This window comes from Orcinus orca, chromosome 15 (assembly GCF_937001465.1).
Source record: "Orcinus orca chromosome 15, mOrcOrc1.1, whole genome shotgun sequence".
NCBI lineage: Eukaryota > Metazoa > Chordata > Mammalia > Artiodactyla > Delphinidae > Orcinus > Orcinus orca.
The window spans coordinates 16260666-16284610 of record NC_064573.1 but is presented as its reverse complement, the minus strand read 5'-3'; the positions used below and the strand labels follow the sequence as shown (position 1 = coordinate 16284610).

The following is a 23945-nucleotide window of genomic DNA, read 5'->3' as shown; positions in this document are numbered from 1 at the left end:
TGCTTGTATTTATTATATTTGCTTAACTAGCCTTCCTGTGGTTGAATTTTAAATTGAAAGAAAACCAAAATTGCATCCTGGAACAGGAAAAGGACATTAGGGAAAAACAGGACATTATGGAATAAGGTATGGACTTTAATGATGATATATTAACCTTGATTCATTAATTATGACAAATGTACCAGGCTAATGTAACCTGTTAATCATGGGAGAAACCAGATATGGGATATGTGGGAACTCTGTGTACTATCTTCGCAATAATTCCGTAAGTCTAAAACATTCTAAGGTTAAAAGTTTATCTTTAAAAAATTGCTGTCATTTTGTTAAAGGATAGAGTAGTAAATTTTATGGTTTCATTTTTCTTTGGGATAGACTGCTGCTACAAAGCTGAATTCCTTGTTTGCCTCTTAGCTTTTTGCTTAGGATAGCCATGAAGTGCCCCTTTCCAAAATGTGCCCAAATCAGTTTGAGCACCTTTTCAAACCATATCATGCGATTTTAATTTGCCGGCCATTGCACTGCCTCATTTCTAGGTGGTATATTTAAAAGACTAGACAGAATTTTCAGGTTAAAAAATTGCATCAACAGAAAGTGTATTTGTAGGTGCCAATTGAATTAGTATTGGCTGGGAATGCTACCAGCAATGTGGTTAGTTGGACAGTGGGACGTGTCCTCTTTTTTTGCTGGGCCTCCAAAGGCATCTGGGTGACAGATGTCCCTGTCTCATTACAGCCTCGTGTAACTCAATGCCTCTAAAACTGGAATAAGGAATCATGGGTTCATCAAGCCATAAAATATATATGTGGGTCTGTTGTATTTGATAAGTCACTAAACATGTTATTTTCGTGTTAAAACCAACATGGGTATATTGTGGAATAAATAAAAATTAGAATGAATTTTTAAAGTTCTGCCTGAAATTGGTGGCAGCGTCCTCAGGCCCTCAGGTGGTAACCACCACCCCACTGCTCTGTTGTGTGGGTGCTGGGGACAGTACAGAAAGCACTGGATGTGGAGATAGACGGACTTGACTTTGAATCAGTTTGAGGCAATTCCTCAGCTATAAGTGGGCATAATTGTCATCCTGCAATTTTGTTGTGAAAACAGAATGAGATAAGATACATTTGCGTAAAGTAAGATCTGTACAGATGCTGAATATGTTACTTTATACAATAGTAAGAGGCAGCCTCCCTCTGCACTTGTAGGTAGAGGTCATATTAAGAACGTTGACATTCACTTTGGTGGACAAAGGTTGGCTTTGGTGCCAACCCGTGCTCTCTCTCGTTCTTGCTTGGTGTGCATGTGTTAATAATGTTGGATAAAGAAGGTTACTTAGAAGGTTGATTTTTTAAAAATTATTCAAACATATACAGTAATGGAGAAAATTACATCATGGCAAACAGCATAATGAAATCCCATCACCCAACTTCAACAGTTATTAGCACTTTGCCATTTTTATTGCTATGGAATGCAGTTTAATATTTCTTTGCAATTCTTTTAACCTTAGCATTATATCCCATTAGGGATGTAGGATTAAAAACATGTTTCAAAGGCAAGTAAAGTAATATTTCTCTGTACGATTGCACCACCAACTTGATACATTGTTGGTTTTATTTGTTCCACTTTGTTTTTTTCTAAGTTTAATTTTCTTTTCTAATTGACTGAGTCATAACTATAATATTAGTTGTATTAAGTCAGCCTTCCATCCCTATCCCCCTACAGGTAACCATTTTTTGTTAGATTTGGGGTCGTCCCTCCATTGTCCTTTTTGCAAATGTAAGCAAATATATGAGTATATTTTGTATTCCTTATTACTCAGAAAGTAGCAGAATATATATACTGTTTTGAACCCGAATTTATTTATTTTTTAACTTAGAACTGTATCCTAGAGCTCACTCCGTATATAGAGAACTTCCTGTGTTTTTCCCAGCTGTGTTAGTACGCCTTCATACGGATGTACCAGAGCTTATTCAGTCAGTCCCCTACTGATGGACATTCGGGTTGTTCCTAGACTTGTCCATTGTTTTGCAATAAATAGCCTTGTGTGCACGTCATTTTGTATTTTTGTCGGAACATTCCAGTAGGGACAAGGGGATAAGACGAAAGAGGCAAGTACATCAATTCCTTCTCTTGTCTTGTAGAAGGATAGCTCCTCAACAGCCCTTCATTCCCTCCAGCTCTGGCCTCCCCTTTGATACCAGATTTAACAGGTGAAGCTCTTCAGGCTGTAAACCTCCCTTCCTGCTCCAAGATTTTAAAGCTAGAAAGAGACCTTGGGGATGGGCCCATCTTCCTTGTGTTAACAGATGAAGAACCAGAGACCCAGAAAGCAAGGGGAGAGCTTTGAGCCCAGCTCTCCTGTGCCCCCCTCTCCTCCTCTCTGCCCTCCATTGGCCAGGCTGTCCTTGAAGGCAGTGTTACTCAAAGCTTGGTCCACGGACCGGCAGCATCACTGGGGAGCTTGCTAGAGATGCAGAATCTCGGGCCTTGCCCCAGATGTACTGAATCAGAGTCTACTTTTAATGGGATTCCCAGATGACTAACAGTCAAGTTTGAGAACGCTGATGTGGTAGCTGCCTTCAGACACAGCTGTGGTTTATCAACAGGGATGGTACAGGTCATTTCCAACAAGTAGACTCACCCCCTCCTCCTGATGCACCCCTCCCGTCTGCCTGTCCCTGCCCTACACTGACCCCCCCCCCCTGCCCGCCCCCTATAAGGGGTTCAGCATTGATCTCTTCAGGGGCGGGGTCTTTTCTGGTTCTTCAGCTTCCATTTCCCCTTCACATGCAACCTTTGTTCTGGATTTACCTCTGTTCTCTCAGCTCCTCATGTCAGGAAACTGCTCTTACTTTTGTTTCAGGACTCTGTTCATGCTAATTTGTGTATTTATTGAGTTTAGTGTGCATCTGCTCACCACTGATGTTAAGGGCTTTAAAATGCTTGCTGTTGTGTAAGAGTTCCATTATTTGTATTGTTATTGTTACCATTATTAGTTCCATTTCTTCACTTTACTACTGCTGTGGGGTGTGTGTATCTATATCCATACCTATAACTATAACTGATGCTTGGCCCCAATGCATACTTGATACACTTAATTGGAAATTACTCCTTAAATTATCCACAAACTGAGTTGGCAGCTACAGTGACTACAAGTGGTGAAATCATTGTCTGAGTAAAAATAAGATCCTTCTACTGTGGGATTCACTATTTCCAGTCTCTCTTACATTTGAGTTTTGGAAGGTCAGTTTTTGGAAAGTGGAAGTAATAATTTATCTAGATTCAGTGCCGAGGTTTAGTGCACCGGAGGAAAGATTTTAGTATAATAATACGCAGTGTTGGTAAATGTACAAGAATAAGTAATTTTTTTTTAAAGGCAGCTTTTTATACTAAGAAACAGATGATCTTTTTTTCTAAACTATGTCAGCTGCACTCAAATTAGTAAATGTTAAAATAACTGGTAAAAACATTTTTCAAATTCTTTTTACTTTTTATATAATTAAATGAAATTCTCCATTTAGTAGTTGATCTCTCAGATAAATTAAGTCTTGCCAGACTGTCTGAGGAGATAGTGAATCAGACCCTAAAATCTTGTAGCATTTGAAAAATAACAACTATGTACTGCTGTTTATAAGGGCATAATTCAAGAAAAATTTTCAGTATTTTAAAATTTGTACTAGTAAATTGGATCCTGGTTTAGGTGAATCCAGTTCAAGTCAGCTGCTGTGAAAAAAAAAGTCGTGGCTTCTAGTCGCAGACAATAACCAGTGTCAAAGAACGACTTTTAATTTTTAAAAAAATTCCACCTTTTTTGAATTCGAAGGCCTAGGTGACCTTATTAACATCTGCACTCCACTTTTTAGGTACTGATACATTTATGAAATAGTTCAGGATGATTCATTTTTTTCACAAGCGTTGTTTTGCTTTTGGTGTGACAGGTGATTATCTGGAATACAAAGAGGATTAAGTCCTTTGACTTCTAGATACTTAGACTAATAGAAACCTTAAAATCTTCACTGGGCAAGGTATCTTGGGATCACTCCAGCCAAGTAAATGAATAGGCATCTAAATAGATGAAAGTTACTCTTGTTACAATATTTGACATTATGTTGACGGACAGGCTGTGATGTATGAGAATTGCATGTTTCTGAGCTTTAGCTAGTGTTTTGAAAATTAGGTTAAGAATTTCCATAATGTTGATAGCATTAAACATTCATCACATAAGAGGTTTCGTGAGTATTGTACATCTTGGTGAGAGTCAGTTATGTAAAATTTGAAGAAGGTACTAAAACACTGGAAAGGAGGTCAAATTCAAATAGTTTGTGAGATGAAATGAAACTCTCCCACTGTAAAATCTGACAGACTACAATGAAGAAAGAAAAGAAAAAATAGATTAAAAGATAAAAAGTAGGAAAGAGGAACTCAACATTATATCAAGTAGAATGTGTATCAGATGCAAATATCCAATAGCCTGTGAGCTCTTCGATATATTTGGGTTGAGAGTTAAACTATTTGAATACGTAGTAGCTTATGAGTAATCTCAAGATGTTCTAAGATGATCTAAGATCCAGTATGGTAAGTAATGTAGACTCAATGGTAGGTATCCTCATTCGCTGTGACCCATTTGTGCTTTCTGCTAGTTAGATCATTAGTCCTCTTTAATTGCTGGTGAACTAAAGTGGTTTTATGGCCACCAGCATCTAGCTAGTACTTAAAACACTGAGCTAACTAACCCTTCTGGTAATCTGTTATGTTCACAAATGGCCAGAGAAATAACAGAGATTAAAGAAAGATAAATACAGTCATCTGGCAAAGATATTTGGCCTTTCTCAAAATGATGGAAGTTGTATGTAGGAGAAGTGTTTTGGGGAAAAATATTTGAAAGTTTGTTTTATCGTCATAAGTAGCTTTGGGTTATTTTGCCTAGAAGGAGGGGTGTGTGTAAGAGAGGAACGGGGAGAGAAGGAAAGGAGCAGCTGTTACAGGCACTGTGGCATTTGTCAGCTGGGAGAAGGAAACGAGATGATTAAGTTAATTGGTGTCGAATAAGAATAGAAAACAACGTGGGAAGTAAAATCTTGAAATTTCAGGGCTTTGCATTAGTCATTAGTTGAAGACTTAGAAGAAAATAATGGAAACCACCAGTAATTAAGAAAAGAAAGAAAATTATTGCAAAAAAACATCCCATATCCTTTTCCTGGTGTTCAGGTAGCATGTAGTTCTGGTCCAGCCCAATTCCCCTCTCACCTCTTTTCCACTCACTCTGTCCTTGGCCGGTTGAACAGCCTGCGTTCCCTGTGTACGTCCTGAGTTTCTTTTCCTCTGTGCCATTCTTCAGGCTATGCCCCGGGTCCTCCCCCTCCCGTGTGTCTGAGCCCAGCTCACCTGGTGAGCCCCAGTTCCATACCAACTTCTTCTGTATGAAGAATTATGAGGAATTCTTTTCATTACTCATAATTGAAATAGGGCGATTCTCAGAGGAATCAATGATGCTCCCCTATGCACTGAGTATGGGATTCCTTGAAACTTGGAGCATAAGCGTGGATAGTTGAGTTTGGTGAAATCAGTTTAAAGGTTACACCAAGTTTTCCACTTGGACAGACCCTCCTGTCTTCAGACCTCAGTCCTTAGAGGAGGGGATGAAGCCATCTCTGCCTGACGGAGTAATTCGAGAGTAGAGAGCTGGTGTTACGGTTTAAGATTTGTGGGAGAAATAATACCAAAAAGTGGAGAGAGGACAGTGAGAGCAGAGGCAAGGGGACAGGCTATACCACTGAGGTGACAGCAGAACTGCTGGCTAGTCTGGAGGCATTACGGGTGTATATGTTTGTGGGGAGGCCTGGGGGTGGGGGGTCCGTCTCTCCTTGGCCTCATTAGGCACGCACAGCAGCACTAACAAGCCTGCAGGAAGCAATCACGTTCCCACCTGGGCACCTCGCACATCATCACCGCGGTCCCCATTGATGGGATGGGAGTATGGGGCGACCCTCAAATACAGTCCTCCCACCCCTCCCTGCCCAAGAAAAAGCCCCTCCAAGTGCCTTGCTTCCCTCTTGCCCTCTGCCCTATGAAAATACACTCTAGTTCTGCTGTCTCCTCTCTTCTTTTTAAGTCTTAGCATGTAATTGTTTGCTAAGAATAGAAACAGAAGTATTTCCGCCAGAAAGTGAATTTTAAGTACTTCAAAAGATAATACGAGAATATCTGGAAATTCCAACACGCTCAGTCCGATTATTCCTTGACCATGACAAGTAGCTGGTTGCCATTGAACTTGGCAAACACAGATTACTCCATTTCCTTTTGACCCATGAAAACCAGAATGCCGTGCAGAAAAGAGCCGGCCAACCAAAGACCTCATTTTAAAGATTTTTTTTCTGGAGAACTGAAGACAATTGCTTGTTTATAGCCAGTACTGGGCCTTAAATATGAACCTATGACTGATAGTTCTGGAGTAGTATCCCCTCCTGAAGGATGGGTTAAGGCAGGCAGGGTTATGTGCATACAGGACAGGTATGTAGACTTGATAGCTTAGGGCCCCCAAGACATCCTGCACTTTTTATTTATTTGTTTGTTTGTTTATGGCTGTGTCGGGTCTTCATTGCTGTGCATGGGCTTTCTCTAGTTGTGGCGAGTGAGCTTCTTATTGCGGTGGCTTCTCTTGTTGTGGAGCACAGGCTCTAGGCGCACGGGCTTCAGTAGTTGTGGCACATGGGCTCAGTAGGTGCGGCTCACGGGCTCTAGAGCACAGGCTCAGTAGTTGTGGTGCACGGGCTTAGTTGCTCCGCGACATGTGGGATCTTCCCAGACCAGGGATCGAACCCGTGTGCCCTGCATTGGCAGGCGGATTCTTAACCACTGTGCCACCAGGGAAGTCCCTACTGCACCTTTTTAACACATCTGAGACTTAGTAGCAGTGGTTCCCATGCCAACCCCCCTGTAATATTCTCAGGGACCCAGGCACACCCTTGCCTTTGCCTCTGTACTCATACAGGCACTGGTGTCTCGACATCTGGCTGTTGATCAGGATATGCAGATCGCTTAGACAGGTTGTTATATGAGGTGAAATGGTGGTCCGTTCCCCGAAAGCAGTGCATAGGGAAGGGATGTATTATTTCCTCACTGGTTTCAGAGACCCTCGGGAACATTAAATGGTTCCTATTACCAAAGAGTTCCTGTTATAATGGGGTTTTAATAGTAACGTTTTATTTACTGGGATTCACTGGGGAAAACATCTAGGAACAAAGAAAAAAATTAAACAGAGAACATGTTAAAAATTTCTTTTGGGTTTTGGTCCTTACCAGGACTTAGGGGTAGCAACCCAAATAGAAGTATTTGCTTTAACCAACAGATAAATTATTAGCACATTGGTCGTTGACACGAGTCAGAGCTTCTAAAATTTGTTCCCATAAGTAGGTTGAGCCTCCTTCTCTGCCTGTTGTCCTAGGGTCTAAAAATGGAAACATGAGTCCAAACTCTTTCCAGATCATAAAAATAATTTTGAATTAGTAGACCATAAAAGAATGTGGTTTTATTTGAGTGTCATCTTCAAGTTCCCCCAGCCATGTTGGGACCTTGTAAGTCTTCTAATGTTCCCTTTAGTGACGATTAAGGAAATGGTAGCTGCTTTGCTTCTGGCCTCAGACAGTTTTCTAATTAGGTCAGAGCCGCTCACCCTGGGATAAGCAGACACTTTCTCTGTCCCTTCGGCATTGATTTTTAAGAGTTGCTGTCTGAAGCAGTCATGCAGTTTGCTTCTTACATTGCTGAACCTGGGCACAGAGTGGGTTCTGAATAATTAGTTCTGATCACCTGAGAGTTTTGTATCAACCTGTCCTGAAGATGCAGCTCAAATGCGTTAGGCCGCATTCTTGCATTACTTAAGTTCGCTATCATGACAAATCTCTGTTGATTCAGGATCTTGTGGTGCCCTAGATCTGGAACATTGTTCTGACTACAGATAGAAGTTTTAGTATTAGGCTAAATGTATACTGACTGAAACGTTTATTCTGGTCGTAATTTTTTTTTAAAAAACCTGTATATGAATCAAATCACTTTCCCCAAAATGTGAAATGCAGGGTGAAAACCTGCCAGTAAGGGAGATGATAGAATTTTGTTTAAACTTGGCCTCTGTTAAGGAAATGGTGATGACGCTTCCTCCTCCTTCACTGGTTTATTAACCCTCTGCTCGTCAAATGTCAGCTAGTGGATTAGTTCCATTGCCTGCTTGTATTGTGGCTCTTAAAATTTTCATCTTAGCTATTTTTATTTCTTGTTCTTCATGAACGTTCTAAATATTGTAGGAACATATCACCTAGAAAGGGAAAGCTACCTTCATTATTAAAGAAGATGAAAAATAAAAGAATATGCATCATAGGAAATTTGGGGGAAAAAAATCCCAACTAAAAAAACAAAAATGAAGAACTAGGAAGGAAGCATTAAGAGGTGACAAAGATAAAAGTTAGACTTAATAAAAGAGAAGATAAGATTTTAAAGGATAAGTGAATCCAGTAGCTGCTTATTTGAAAGGACCAATGCACTAAACTCCCATCATCCTAACTGAGGTAAAGGGAAGGCAAAAATAGCTAACAGGCATGAGAAGGGAGACACAGGAGGGATTAATTAACTGTATAGGAAAACGCTACACGTAGCCCTCTGGAAACACATTTGAAAACGTCGAGTTGACTTCTCAGTAAAATACAAATTACCAGAATTGATTCAAGAAGCATGGAAAAGGTGAAAAGACCAATTCATATAGAAGAGGTAGGAAACGTGGTTAAAATTACTAGTGAAAAAGGCACTAGGATTCCATGGGTTTCGAGCTGAGTTTTATTTGACCTTTAAAAAACAGAAAATGTTACAGACCACTATTTATGAAAGCAAATGCAAAAATTCAAAGTAAGTTATTAACAAATAGACTCAATAGTTTATTCCAATAATGCTAGTGTGATTAAGTGTCAAGAACGCTTATCACCATCGTCCACTTTTGTGCCCCAGCATTTTAAAGGAGAGAGTTTATGACCAGGTCAGTAGAGGCTGAAGAGCCATTTGATAATTTAAGCAGCCATTCCTAATATATTATAATCCAAAAAACCAATAGGAAGGGCTTCCCTGGTGGCACAGTGGTTAAGAATCCGCCTGCCCATGCAGGGGACATGGGTTCGAGCCCTGGTCCGGGAAAATCCAAAATGCTGCGGAGCAGCGAAGCCCGTGCGCCACAACTACTGAGCCTGCACTCTACAGCCTGTGAGCCACAACTAGTGAGCCCGCGAACCACAACTACTGAGCCCACGTGCCACAACTACTGAAGCCTGTGCACACCTAGAACCCGTTCTGCGCAACAAGAGAAGCCACCGCAATGAGAAGCCCGCGCGCCTCAACGGAGAGCAGCCCCCGCTCGCCGCAACTAGAGAAAGCCCGTGCGCAGCAACGCAGACCCAACGCAGCCAAAATAAACAAACAAACAATAAATAAAACCAATAGGAATAAAAATAAATTACTTAAAGGCTATTTATTACCCCCCCAAAACCAACCAACAATAAATATTTTCTAAAAGGCAAAAAGCACTGTTTCAATTAAAATTAGGAATTATAAAAGGATGTCTGCTTTTACAGTTATTTGACATTGTCTTAGGGGTTCTAGTAAATGTTGTAAGACAGTGAAATGCTTGCATGTCTAGAAAATGCAAGAGCCTATGGTGGGAAAAAAATCCAAAGTCAATTGGAAAAATTGTCATGGTAGCTGGATAAAAACAAGTCTCTAAAATTGATCGTTTCTCTGTTTTGAAAACAAGCACCTGGAAATGGAAGTTAAACCTCTCTTTTCTCAATAGCAGCGAATGACCTAGGAAGAAGTTGACCAAGAATGGTGCCTATATCCTTTTCAGTGAAGGATTTGAAATAAAAATATATACCATATATACATCAGTTATCCCCAAATTAATACATTTATTGCCATTCCCTTTAGAGTTTCCAAAGCAGTAAGTTTGTCCTGTTTGTTTTCTTTTTTTTAACTAAATGAAATATCCTAAAGTGTATGTAGAAAAATAAATGCATAATTTATGCATAAATGCATAATTTACCTGTGAAGAGCACATTCAAATATGGAAAATAAAACCAGTGAAGGGGGGGGCAAACTTGGTTGACAGGTGACCACAATATGCTAATAAGAGAGTCTGTGATCAAATCATTGTGTTATTGATACAGGATTACATAAACGGTCCAGTGGGACAGAGCAGAGGATCCAGGACTGTGTATCGGTAAGCAAGAGAGAAGTTAATCCATAATAAGACAGACAGTTCAATACTGTTGAGGAAAGAATGCACGAGTTATTCAGTGGTGTTGGCACAGTCATCTGTTTATGGAGTGGGGGGAGATGGGCCTCTATCTCATAGTATAATCAGACATAAGTTAAGGAATCTTCAAAACCTTAAATGTAAACAAGCAATTCAAATTTACAAGGAAATATGAGAGACGACTTATATGATCTTGGAATGAGGAAGAACTTCTTAAGCAAGACAGTACCTGCAAGCTAGACAGTTGGGGAGGGGAATGTATGACAGGCAAGGGGTTACTGTCTATAACTCTTGTGAACTGGCAAGACAAACATGACTCGGGCAAAATGGACAAACAATATAAACATGCGATTCCCAGAGAGCAAATGCAGACAGCCAGGAAGCCCGTGAAAAGCAATCCATATTTGCTAGGGATTTGCAGATTAAAACAACAGTGAGAAGTTACTTTAAACTCACCAGACTGGTTAAAAAAAAAAAGAGAGAAGAAACACTTCTTGCTAGCAGGGATGTAGTAGAAGTGGTATTCTCATAATAGTGACAGAAATGTGAACGATCATGCTTTATTTGGAAAGTAAAGTGGTAAAATGCATATTAAAATCAAACATTAAGGAGAAATGAAACATTTCTCCTTAGCAGCCTTTCTGCTGGATACCTGTCTGTCTTCTAAAAATAGAAGTGTCTAGGGACTTCCGTGGTGGCGCAGCGGTTAAGACTGCGAGCTTCCAATGCAGGGGGGGCCCGGGTTCTATCCCTGGTCAGGGAACTAGATCCCACATGCATGCTGCAACTAAGAGTTTACATGCTTCAACTAAGGAGCCCGCCAGCCGCAACTAACACCCAGCACAACCAGATAAATAAAATATTAAAAAAAAAAGTGTCTGTACACAAAGGCATATGTAAAAGGCTGTTTATTGTACCATCATAGTGGCAAGATGTGAAAACACAAGTGCCCGTTGCTTGAAAAATGGCTAGCTTTATGGAATATTTGTACGATGTCATATTATGCGGCCATTGAACGGGAAGCTGTTGAAAGCACTCCTTCTCCAAGTCAAGAGGGGCTGAGTGGAGGCTGGTGTGGATGACGGTGGGTTGGGAGGAAGCGGGAAAAAAATCCCACCTGCGGTTAAGTGTTAACCACATTTCATATTTTTCCTTGTGGAGCAAGCTGAACCGTACTGTGGTCTGAAGTTAAAAATCCTGGTTCCTTCTCTTAGACCTCTAATTCTTTTTCTTTCTCATACCAGCCTGTGTTGGTTTTGATGCCCCGGTGCCCTGTCGGATTTTGTGAGGATATTAATTATGCATCTTTAAAATTCATCTTTTTCCAACTCTGTTTGCGTGCTCCCTATGCAAGCTCGTGCCCCTGGTGTTTCATGGCCTGGTTTTCTTCACGTGTTTGACGATTCTGGGTTGTCTGTTGGTCTTGGCATTTGTGAGTCCTGTTGGCCCCGTTTGCATCTGAGGAGCCTGGCGCTGGTGTGTGTCAGGTTGAGGCCCTGGGTAGGACTTGGTGGGATGGGCAGCAGGTGGCCTCTTACGTATGGCTGCTGCATGGCCTTCCTGGCCCTCTTTAGCTACCTGCACTTTCCAGACTTAGGACCACTGTCCTGCTTCCACCTGCATTAAGAAGGCAGTGACCGTAGAAGCTAGAGGAAGCGAAGTTTCCTGATTAATCACCCTGATTGTTGCCCAGGGTCTCTCCAGTCCCTTGTATCAATTGACTCCTGAATTTCTGGCACCCAGAAATATTTCCACCAGTTTGGCTCTCTCCTGCGCACTCGGTGGCTCTGGTTTTGTTTTTCTGTCCCTTCAACCCATCCCATTTATGTTCAACTGATGATAGTCTTTCTGGGGGAATTCCCCGGTGGTCCAGTGATCAGGACTCTGCGCTTCCACTGCAGGGGGCCCGGGTTCCATCCCTGGTCGGGGAACTAAGATATCCTGCAAGCCATGTGGTGTGGAAAAAAAAAAAAAATAGTGATGGCAGTCTTTCCTCCTTCCCCAGAACGTTTGTGGATGTGGTATTTAGTCTGGATGGAAGAGGGGGAGGTAGGAATGTGTGGTCAGAGGGCCATCTGGATACTAACTTCTGTTTAATCTCTCTAAGCCTTAGTTTTCTCCTCTGCAGAGCAGGGATAATACCAGTACCTATCTCCCAAGGTTATTGTTAAGATTAAAATAAGTGATGCTCTTAAAGGGCTTAAAGCAGTGCCTGTCCTGTAGGAACAATTCCATCAAAGTTAGCTGCTGCTGTTTTCAAAACATGGGATCATGATAGAGATACCAGATTTCAGTATGGTTTTTTCTTCCCAGTTAATATATCCATGATGCCATCCAACACCATGTTTTAAAAGAAAAGCTCTGTGGTGTCTGTTGATGTATCTATGTGTGCGTGTTTCTGTAAATAAATCCCTGCAGTTGAATTTCTGGACGAAAGGACATGAACATATACAGTATGATGTTCAACAATATTGAGGAATTGCCCTCCGAAGTATTATACTAGTTTCCCTGGCTCCGTTAGTTGATGAGGGTACCAGTTTTTCCCATCCTCAGTGTTACTTCGTTTTATCAATCATTTAATCTTTGCCAATATGGAAGGTAGAAATATTTTATGTCTTTAATCAGTGAGGTCGAGTATCTCTTCATATGTTTGTACTTCCTCTTTTATTCAGTGCTAATTTGCAGTCCTAGTTCATTTTTCCTTAAGGTTGTTAATTTTTCATTGATCTGTAAGAAGTCTTTGAAGAATAGGGGGTTTAACTCCATATCTGTGATATGTTACACATGTTTTTGAAATATTGTACACCTTATATAGAAGCTTTCCATTTTAACATTGTGCTTTTAAATATGCCTTTTCTGTGGTTTCTTGGAAAGCTAACAACTATTTATATAGCACTATTTCTTTGTTAAAAATAAGGGTATTCTCCCTATAATTGTGAAAGTTACGCATACACGTTTTTCTCAATCTGAAAAAAGAAATCAGAAAGAAAAAGTTACCAGCAACAGAAAGAACATCACTCTTAATATTTTGGCATTTTCCTTTTAGTTGTCTTTTGGTAGGGAATGTGTATTTTTACACAATTAGCATCATAATGTAGGTAGACATTATAGCCTTTTTTTGGGTCGCTTAACATCCCCGTATGTGGCATACAGCATTCCAGTTTCTCTGTGTGCAATATCTTAATCATTTCTGTCCTGTTTGAATTTCTCATTTCTCATATAAGAGAAGAAAGGTGCAGTGAATATCTGTGCAAAAACTTTTAAGTTGGATTAAGTTCTCTACCTCCCTGGAAATGGAATTACTGAATCAAAGAATGTTAGGATTTAAGTCCTTTGATATGTATTACCAGTTTGCTTTCCCAAAGCGTGGTACCAGTTGATGCTTCTTTCAGCATAAAGACTGTCACTTCACTTTAATCAGAAGATGAGAACCAGCCTGAACACGTAGGGGAAGAGCCTTCAGGAAGAGGCACAGCCAACGTGATGCAAGGCCTCACGTGGAAGTGAGTTTTTTCAGAGATTGAGGAAGAGCACTGTGGCCGGTGGGGCTTTGGAGAGGAACGGAGCAGGCGGGAGCCGTGGCTCTTGAGGGCTTTGTGGGCCACCGCGAGGAATTTGCATTTTATGCCTAAGGCTGTGGAAAGCCAGCAAAGAGAGCTGCCAGACAGACAGGGGAGTGGCTTGGTGTGACTGTCTGTTGCAGGTAAGAGTGGCCCTTGAGGCCAGTTTGGAGGCGGTTGCAGTAGCCTGTGTGAGAGAGGATGGCTTGAACACCTGGGTGGTAACTAACACCCAGGATGGAGAGAAGGGGATGTTTGGGGATTTTTTTGGGCCATTGCGTCCTTAGGACCTGCCAGTGGACTGGTGTGTGAGGGACACACAGAGGAACAGAATCAAGGAAACTTCGGCTTGATCAGCTGGCCGGATGGTGGCCACCGAGATGTGAGGGTTAGCTGGGAACAGATGTGGAGGCTGAATCACAAGCTCATTAGGTCTCTTCGCCCTCCGAGTGGACATGTGAAGGAGATGATGGTAAATGAGAATGGAGCTCAAGAGAGAGATCAGGGTTGCATAGGTTTTTGGGGGGAGTCATTTGCATTTAGATGGTCTTTACAGCAAAGGACCTGGACCGTATCACAAAGGATGAGGTATTTCTTCCATGTGAAAACGTGTTCAGGTTCCTGAGTAACTGCCCTAAAATAATGAACATTAGGAACCACAAGCGCTTCATGAATTGGGCATGTGTGTCTGTAAGCTGTCAGGTTATAAATGCTTGGAGGATACAAATAACTGGGTCCTGGCTAACGCCTTGAGCAGAGTAGATGCAGGATACGATGTTTACTGAGTGATGTTTAAAGATTCAAGAGACCTTTCCCCCTTCTTGATGAGACAATCTTCTTTTCAGATGTTTTGATAAAGTCACTAGCAACTTGATTGCTTGTGTTAATGGTTAATTAATTGTGTTAATGCTTGCTTCACAGCATTAACCTGTGAAGCATGTAAACCCACATCATCCTCTTTTTGTAAGGCGTTGGAAGAAAAGGCTAATCCAAGTTAGGAGGATTTAAGACCTTGTGAGGAAATTCAAGACTGTGTTTTAATCACCAAACCTTGCCTGTGTTATGTAAAGATTTTTGCCTGTGTCATGTCATCCTTGTTTGGTTCAATTTATTCCTCCCCCTCCAAGTGTCCTAGTTTCTTTTCTAACTGTAGCTGGATTTGAACAAAACAGAAACTTGGTGTTTTTTTTCCTCCCCCAGCATTCGGAGTCTTCATTTGATTACTCATTCTTTATAAATGAGTGATAGTATATTCTTAGCAATTTTTAAATAATTCTTTTTTTCCCTGATTATAAAAGAATTAGACATTGGAAAAGATGATGTATAAAGCAATATCCACCTGTAATCTGAATAGCCCGAGAGAGATCGTTGGGTACCATCTTGTTTTATTTCCTTCTAGTCCTTTGGCTGTATTTATATGTGCATATGGAAATAGTTTATGTATTTGGAATAATGCTATAGTATTGTTTACAATGAAGCTTTTTAACAAATATTTTACAGTGAACATTTTATAAAAACTTGTATTATTTTTAGAAGCATGTTTTTATTTTTTTTGACATCTTTATTGGAGTATAATTACTTTACATTGTGGTGTTAGTTTCTGCTGTATAACAAAGTGAATCAACTATACGTATACATATATCCCCGTATCCCTTCCCTTTTGCGTCTCCCTCCCACCCTCCCTATCCCACCCCTCTAGGTGGTCACAGAGCACCAAGCTGATCTCCCTGTGCTATGCGGCTGCTTCTCACTAGCTATCTGTTTTACATTTGGTAGTGTGTATATGTCAGTGCCACTCTCTCACTTTGTCCCAGCTTCCCCTTCCCCCCCTTCCCCCTCCCCGTGTCAAGTCCATTCTCTACGTCTGCGTCTTTATTCCTGTCCTGCCCCTAGGTTCTTCAGAACCTTTTTTTTTTTTTTTTTTTTTTTTTTTTAGATTCCATATATATGTGTTAGCATACGGTATTTGTTTTTCTCTTTCTGACTTACTTCACTCTGTATGACAGACTCTAGGTCTATCCACCTCAGTACAAATAACTCAGTTTCGTTTCTTTTTATGGCTGAGTAATATTCAAAGGCTGCAGAGTATGGGTAAATTTATACTGGCTTTTATGGGGAAAAAAAAAATCTCTAGATGATCTCAGTAATTGACAAATCCTCCTAAGATTAAAACCAAAAGCAAACAAAGTAGAAACTCTGAAGTTTTTGGAATGCTACTCTGAAATTCAGGTTTTCTATTCTTAATAAGATCTTGTTTTGAAGGAAGTCAGTCTTTGTACTTTTTAAAAATTCTTTCTGCTTATGTGAACTTAAAATTTAATTACCTTTTATGTATTTCCTCTCCTTTCCATTGGAACATACTGATCCAAGGTGACCCTTTGCGGTGGTTCATAAAATCCCATCTTATAAACCATCCCAGTCTTCTAAGTGTAGTAAGCGATAGTGAGCAAAATTTGAGGGTAACGTATCAGAAGTGCTAGGAGCCATATGAAGGTTATGCATTTAACTGTGTAAGTAATATAGAATTAAAGAATTGCCATGCAGTTTTAACATTATTTCAAATTTTAAATTTAAAAAAATAAACGCCAAGGGATAGAAGCAGCCTTTCCTCTTGGCAGACTTCTGGTAGACCCACACCTCGTCATTCACAGGTGTGCCTTCCGTGGCCTCTCCTTGTCAGTAAGGACTGTGGGGAATTCTGAGAAAGACTGCTGTCCCTTCCACTCCCTTTGCTAACTGCATCCTGCCAACACTGTGAAACTCATGTATCTGTCTTAAGATACCAGCACCTTCCTGTTCATCAAATCCAGACAGGCCTGATTTGCTCAGCACACTCCCCTTTAACCGTATGTAGCCCTTGACCCTTGTCTTTCTTGGCTGCTGGTTCCCCTCCTTTCCTCTCTGACCACTCCGTCTGTTGCACCACCTTCTCCAAGACCGCAATCCCATTTTCTTGTGATTTTTTGTTAACCTTGGAAATCTCATAATGACTTCTGTTGCTTTGGTGGAGACTGACTCAGGTGCTTTAAAAATGTGTACATGTAAATATGAACAGTTTCTAAATTGGGCTACGTCATATATAGTTTAATAGCTCACATTTTTAAACATTATACTGTGAATGTTTTCCCACGTCTTAAAATATTCCTTGAGGACGTGAGCATATAGATATCTGTAATTTATTTTCTCTGTGGTTGGACATTAAGGTTGCTTAGTGTTTTTATTTTTGTAGTGAACTTCTTCTTTTTTTTTTTTTTTCCGGTACACAGGCCTCTCACTGTTGTGGCCTCTCCCGTTGCGGAGCACAGGCTCCAGACGCGCAGGCTCAGCGGCCATGGCTCACGGGCCCAGCCGCTCCATGGCATGTGGGATCTTCCCGGACCAGGGCACAAACCCCCGTGTACCCTGCATCGGCAGGCAGACTCTCAACCACTGTGCCACCAGGGAAGCCGTGTAGTGAACTTCTTGACGCTCAACTCACACCCCTGATTATTTCCTTGGCAAAGATTCCGTGGATTGGAATTAAGTCAAAGGGGATGAGTTTATTTAGCCCTCTAGATTGTCAGTAGGCTCTTTATTTCTTTTTCAGTGATACTCCATCTTTAGGCTTTCTATTGCAACAGATTCTAGCTGGTTTCCCTGTTTTCAGCTTCAGCTGATGCTGGGTTACTCTGCTCCACTGCTGACCACAGTGACCTTGGAAACTACAGCACATCTGCGGCACTGTGTCCATAACCCTTGAGGAGCTCCAATTACGTTCATCTAGCCAGCCTCCACACCTTTCTGGATCCTCTGACTGCAGTCGGAGCCTTCAGTTTTGTGCCTGCTGGGGCCACTCTGTTTATGGTATTGTCTTCCCTTAGGCATCCTTGCCTCAGCCCAGCTCTGCACCCTTTCTGCTCTCTGGTGGTCCCAGACTTGGATATTCCCAACTCAATCTCTAATCCCCTTACCCTCAGCTTATGACCCAGTCTTCTGCTTCTTTGGAAAAAACAAAACAATAAAACACAAAAAAGACCCTCGTTGGGGAAATACTACACCCTGCCTTCCCTCTTCCTTTTTCCTGGTGTGTCTACAGCAGCACTTGTCCTTTTATTCCTCCGTATCACCTACTTCCTCCTGCTTCTTTCTCCAAGGCCACCAACTCCTTCGCTCTGCACAAGGTTCTGTCCTTTTAAACCAGTGGTTCTCAACTAGGGATGACTTTGCCTCCCAGGACACACTTAGCTATGTCTAGAGGTATTCTTGGCTGTCACACCGGGGGGAGCTTCCATCTAGTGTGTAGAGGCCAGGGATGCTGTTAAACATCCTACGATGCACAGAACAGCTTCCTGCCGTGGAGAGTTACCCCAAATGTCAGGGGAGCCCAGGTTAAGAAAGCCTGTAGCCTTAGTCTGTGACCTTGGTCATACTCCATCTTGTCATCCAGCGTCTGCATCCTCTTTTCTACAGCTGCTCCGTGGAGCAGTGGTTTTTCTTTGTGGGGCTGGAGAGATTTGATCATTTCAGGCTGTCCGCAGTGCATAGTGTAGCAGAAGCAGGGCTAGTAACACTGGACTAGGACTGCGCGTCTGGGTTGAATCTGCTTTAGCATTTATTCCGAGATTGTGGTGCTGCTCTGGCTGGGTCCTCACTTCTTTCTCTAGACAGAAGGACTTGAACTAAAGAGACTTCTAGCATTTCCTTCATTGTTAGCCTTTCCTAATTCAGTGCCAGGATTGTAGTTGCCGAGGTTTGGTTTGCGTTGTTAGTGGAGATTGGGCAGAAGCTGATTGTCCGTTGGGGAGTAAGTAAGATGTGGATGGAGACCACTTCGTCGGTGAGCCTGACTGTATAAATCGAGGAGGCAGAAGTGGAGTCTGAAGGGTGTGTAGGCTTTTTACCCCCTTTGTCCAGAATAAGGTTTTTCTATGCACTTTTCAAGGCAGAGCCTCTGTGGACAGGGAGGGAGTAAACACACTAAAAGGAGAATGGTCGTTACTCAGAAATCTGAATTCTATCTTCATTTTTTTGTGTGAACACTTGGAATGCAATCATCATTTAATTAGGGTATTAGTTTGCTGGGGCTGCCATAACAAAGTGCCATGGACTGAGTGGCTTTAAACAACAGAAATTTATTGTCTCACTGTTCTGGAGGCTGAAAGTCTGAGATCAAGGTGTCAGCAGGGTTGGTTTGCTCTGAGGTCTCTCTCCTTGGCTTGCAGACGGCCGCCTTGTCTCTTCCCTGTCCCTTCACATTGTCTTCCTGCTGTACGTATCTGTCCAAGTTTTCTGTTATAAGGACACCAGTCACACTGGGTCAGGACCCATGCTCATGACCTCATTTTAGCTCAGTTATCTCTTTAGAGCCTCCAAACATAGTCACATTCTGAGGTACTGGGGTTAGGACTTCAATATAAGAATCTGTGGGTGGACGATTCAGCCTGTAGCAGTTGGATAATATTTCATGGGAAGTATAGGTGCCTTTTATCTTTAAGGCATCAGGAAAATTGTTACTCAGCTTGTTTAGGTATATTTTTGTATACTATATTGTGGTTCTTATTTTTTTTAACCTCCCAGTCAGTGTGTGAATGTAAAACCTCTTAATTTTATAAGTTTAGATACTAATTTTAGTCAAGGAAGGTAGAGTTCCTGCTCTTAAATTACACTGTTTTGCACTTGTGTGTCCTTACCTGCTCAGTACTAAAAACTCAGGGTATTTCTCTCGTTGTTTAGAAAGTTCTACAGAAAATGGTTGGACCTGTCGGCCTGCGTCTCTGAGGGTGTGTTTGGGGACAGGGTTTCTGGATAACCAGGTGTGGACTTTCTCCAGCAAGCTTTCAGTGATCCTTCCAGCCACTAGAGGTCACTGGCTCCCCTGGTGACCTGTTTTGTCGTCCCAGCACCTCTGGGAATCCCAGCCTTCCAACACCTGTGGGAACTTGAAAGTCTGGATTATTGTTTCTCAGCTGACATGCCAGGAACGTTTGGGTTCATGTGGAAAGTTAGCTTTTTGCTACAAGTGGGAGCACTTCCTGTTGCAGCTGTACCTGCTGGGGTTGTAGAGTGGGAGTTGACTTGCTTCCAGTGAGAGCCCAGAGGTGTAACTGGTGCCTGTCACTAGCCAAGGAAAGAAGACATGTCTTAACTTGGCCTCAGGGGTTCAGTAAAGGGTGGTCAGGTGGCTGAGCTGTACCCCGTAAGGAGGACACAGTGCTGAAGAGTATCCAGGTGAGCTCTGCCGACCTCACTCTGCCCTTGACCTATACCGTAGGGCACCCAATGAGTTCATCTGAAGATGGGCTTGCACACCAGAGATGGTGGATTTACAGAGTGGTGCTGTCTCTCATGACACCAAATGCCCCCAACCTGTCAGTTCTGTTTGCTGTTGTCGTTTGCATCATAGTTACCTTTATTCTGCCCTGCTTCCCCCCCCCTCCCCCACGAAGACTCTGAGTTCTTGGTGGGCACGGTGGGGCTGGCAGCAGGTTGTGCTCTCCGCCTGCTTGGTGTGCAGCCTCCCACGCAGGAACTGGAGAGAAGCCGAGTTCACTGTAGAAGGTGAAGGACAGACCTCTACTGCCTGTCTTCCCAGAAAACTCAGAAACAGCTTTAAATGAGCAGCTTTAAATAGTCTAGCCCAAGTTACAGTTATTCACGAAACCATGTGCACGCTCGTTATTACCCGTCCTGTTTGGTAGCCCTGGGCTCCTCTCCCTGCCGCTGAGAACTGCCACGGGGAGAAGCAGCGCTGCGGGTAACCTCAGGTTAGGGCACCTGGAGGCTGTTTCAGCTAATTGCCGAGCTGCGTGGAGTTACTTAATCCTTACGGTAGGGGTGGAGTTGACTCAACTCCTTTTCCACCAACAAGCATTTCTTTCTAGCTGTCGTTGAAGTGAATCATCATTATAAGTAGCCAGCTCGGGGGCATTCCTCGTCAGTTGTGTTAAAACTTGCTGGTGGTGGTTCCCGAGGATCAGCAGAGGTGTGAGTGGGCAGCCCTTCAAAACCGGGAAGGAAGCTGGGGCTGGGAACCCAAGGGTCGTGGCGGTAAGGTCCCAACTGTGACTGCAGCGCTAGCCCCCCAGACGCTTTCCGGCGGGAGAGATGGCTTGCTTTTCATGAGCCTTGAGGACAGCTGTAGGTAAGGATAAAGACTCCACTGTCTGCTTTTATTATATGAATGCACAACGTCTGCTGTTGGCACAGAGTTTGCTTTCGATGCAGTCCTTTTTGTATCGGTGGCATTATTCTAGCGCAAGATTTCCCCTTGTAAATTACTTCTTGGTGTTCAGAGTTCCCTGTAGTTGATCAGCTTTGCTCTCCGTATACACAGACAGGACGGCAGCAAAAAATGAAACTTGAAAAGAACTGTGGTCTGAATTCTCCTGATTCTCTCCTCTCAGCTTTCTTATCTCTGTCTTGGCTATTTAGAAAAATGTACACTTTTGATTCCGAAGATGAGAGCACCGTGGATACTCTTGTTTTCTTTTTGGAAATAATGGAAAATGTCGACCACTTAAGTTCTGTGAACGTTGTTCTCTGATTTAAGAATCACTGGTTGGGGAGGAAACAGTTATGTTTTTCTTCCTGTTTTGTTTTGGATCTCTGTTTTCTCTGAGTATTTCTGACTTAACAATCTCACTGGAGAAGAGGGAGACACCAGCTGTACTTGGCCTCAGATGAAATCACATCTTAGGTCATGAAATGGTTTGCTTGGAGAATGATTTATGGTTTATATCTGAAGTTTTGGTTGGTAATGATAGAAATCTTTAATGTTTGACTTACATGGCTTATTCTAAATGCATTTATTATTACTGTTATTTTTGATTGGACAGAGCAAAAGTTTAAGCCCAGAACATATTCAGCTGGTTTCCTTTTAGGTTTTCTTATCATTTTCCCACCCTCACTACTCATACGTATGGATATGCGTTACGATTAACACGTGATTTTTGTTTCTTTACTGTCTCATTTGATGATGATTCATAAACTGTTAACTAGTTAGTGTATGTCTGTGTGTTGCTAAAATGGATTGGAGTGCAGGTCACACCTTTACATTAACGGGCCAGGTTACGTTCAAGAAAGTGTTCCTAAGGTCAAATGATGACGAAAAGGTATCAGCAAGGTGAACTATGCAAGCCTGTAGTCAGATCCGAGTTATTCTTTATTTCACATTGTGAAGTATGTTGTTTACATGTGTTCAAGTTAGATTGTGCCCATCAAAGAAACAGCAAGCAACTAAACTATAAGAGGGAGTTTAAAGGACTTACGTGGTAGTGCCTCCCTCCCCCCACCACCTTTTCTAAATGTTTGTGAGGAAGAGGTGAACTTTCATTCCCATGGGAATTTGAGGAAGCTGATGGTGAAATTTTTAAGAAGACAGGAGAAGGAAATGCTTTCTATTTAGACAGGAGAAAAGCAGTGGGAACGATTCTCATGTACAGCTTTTTTTGTGTGTGTGGGGAGTCTTGTAGTGCAGCTAAATGTTGATTTTAGAAAACACCACATTTAGGACATTCTCTTATCACTGTGGACTGTAACTTAAAGATATCAAATGAAGGCAGGGACAGAATGATGGGAATTTGTTACTTGAGGAATGTAAGAGTTTTATTCTGAAGTGGTTTGTTTGGTGGGTATGGGGAGCCCTCTGTACTTACTGACAGCATCTTAGAGGCAGTTGATAAGACTTTGGGGGTTATGACGGTTGCGTTGGGGCGGGAGGGTTGTTCTGATTTTTTGTGGTTCATTCGAGGTAGTACATCAGCCTGTACTTCTGAGGGCGTTTCCGAGTCGATTTTCAAGAGCTGCCATGCTTCTCACCTTGGCAGAAGTCTGTTCCGCCTTGTGATTTCCCTCCTGTGTGTTTTGAGTTAATGATGATTTAATGCTCTAGCAACGTCGAGGGCTTCTCGTTGTACAGGTGGGCTTGTAGCCTGCCTGCCGGCCTCTCCCCTCGGATCCCAGGGGCATCTGAGTTCATTCACCTTCACGGTGATGGCAGAAGCACAGGTTCCCAGGTGTTTTCAAAACCTATCTCAACCATGTTTTCAGTGGCTCAGAATTCCACCGAGGCTCACTTGGCATGCCTTCACCTACAGTCAATATTTGTGTGCCCTCCACCCTTGGCTGGGTTTTCTCTATATCCAGGTAGACGGGGTCACAGGTAGGCAGCTCCCCGTGCCATCCCGCCCGCTGGCCAGGACTTGGGGGTCGGGCCTGGCTGAGACCCCCCAGCTGCCCTCCTGGAGTCAAAGATGGCTGGCTTTGTTCCTGGCTCCTCTAAAGGCCTGAGGTCTAGATCGTAGAGAAAATCCTTCCTGCTTCAGTGTTGTCGCCAAAACAGCATGAGCCAAAAGCATCACGAGATCTTTCCAGATAACCACCAGCTGTACTCTCAGCTGTTGAGAGAGCTGTGAGCTGCTTATTCATCTTAGAAGAGTAGCTACTGGGAAAAAGGTTAAAGTGCCAGCTCCCGGTTGACATTATCCCTGAAAACAAAGGCTTGATTCTCCTGCTCCTAGAGAACGGACATGTCCGTGGAAATTTTTGGAACAGCACATGGGCACGTGGCAGAGCGTCACCTCCCAGAGGCAGTTAGCGGTGTCGCTTCACACTAAGTGGAAACTCAGAGATGATAGATTCCGGTGGGGTAAATGGAGTTGAATAGGAACCCATTAAAAAAGCACCACCTGCAATGATGTAAGCTGTCCTGCTCACCGCACTGTTACTCATCCTGCCGCTGCAGGCAACCGGGCCACATGTGATCGTAAAGCACCTCTGACTCAGGTCAGTGACTGGAAACGCCGTCACATTACGGAGGGCATTTGGTCACAGAGTCTGGACCAGAGGCCAGGTGCAGTCCTGGGGCTGTGATCTGTGGGAGCATTTTCCAGTGCAGGGACTTGAACGTGCAACTCAATTAACAGGGTTGGCGAGTTGATTTTGTCCGAGATCTGCCATGCTAAGTAGACTAGCCTGAGACTCAAGGAAGTCTCCAGCTTCGTTAAAGGAAATGGTGTGGCGGGCTTTAAGGCATTTTAATATGTCCCACGTTTTCTTCCTTGCCCTGTTGTGTTGAGGTTTTTCAAGGGCATAATTGTATGTGAAGTTAGTGAGTGATA

At 42.5% G+C, this 23945-nt stretch overlaps 1 protein-coding gene across 5 annotated transcripts in view; it reads left to right on the top strand.

The window, feature by feature from the left end:
• NEDD4L (NEDD4 like E3 ubiquitin protein ligase) overlaps positions 1 to 23945 on the top strand; it is a 344838-nt gene that overhangs the window by 143293 nt on the left and 177600 nt on the right. Inside the window, exon 1 of one of the 5 annotated variants that reach the window (XM_033424927.2) lies at positions 13941 to 13991. The exons of 3 other annotated variants lie outside the window; for them this stretch is intronic. Coding sequence is in view for 1 of the 2 variants with exons in the window: in XM_033424921.2 (XP_033280812.1) it covers positions 20946 to 20968 (23 nt within the window). In the remaining variant the exon portion in view is untranslated. Of the gene's footprint in view, positions 1 to 13940; positions 13992 to 20735; positions 20969 to 23945 lie in introns of those variants that run through there. One more of the 5 variants, XM_033424921.2, reaches the window with a different exon arrangement.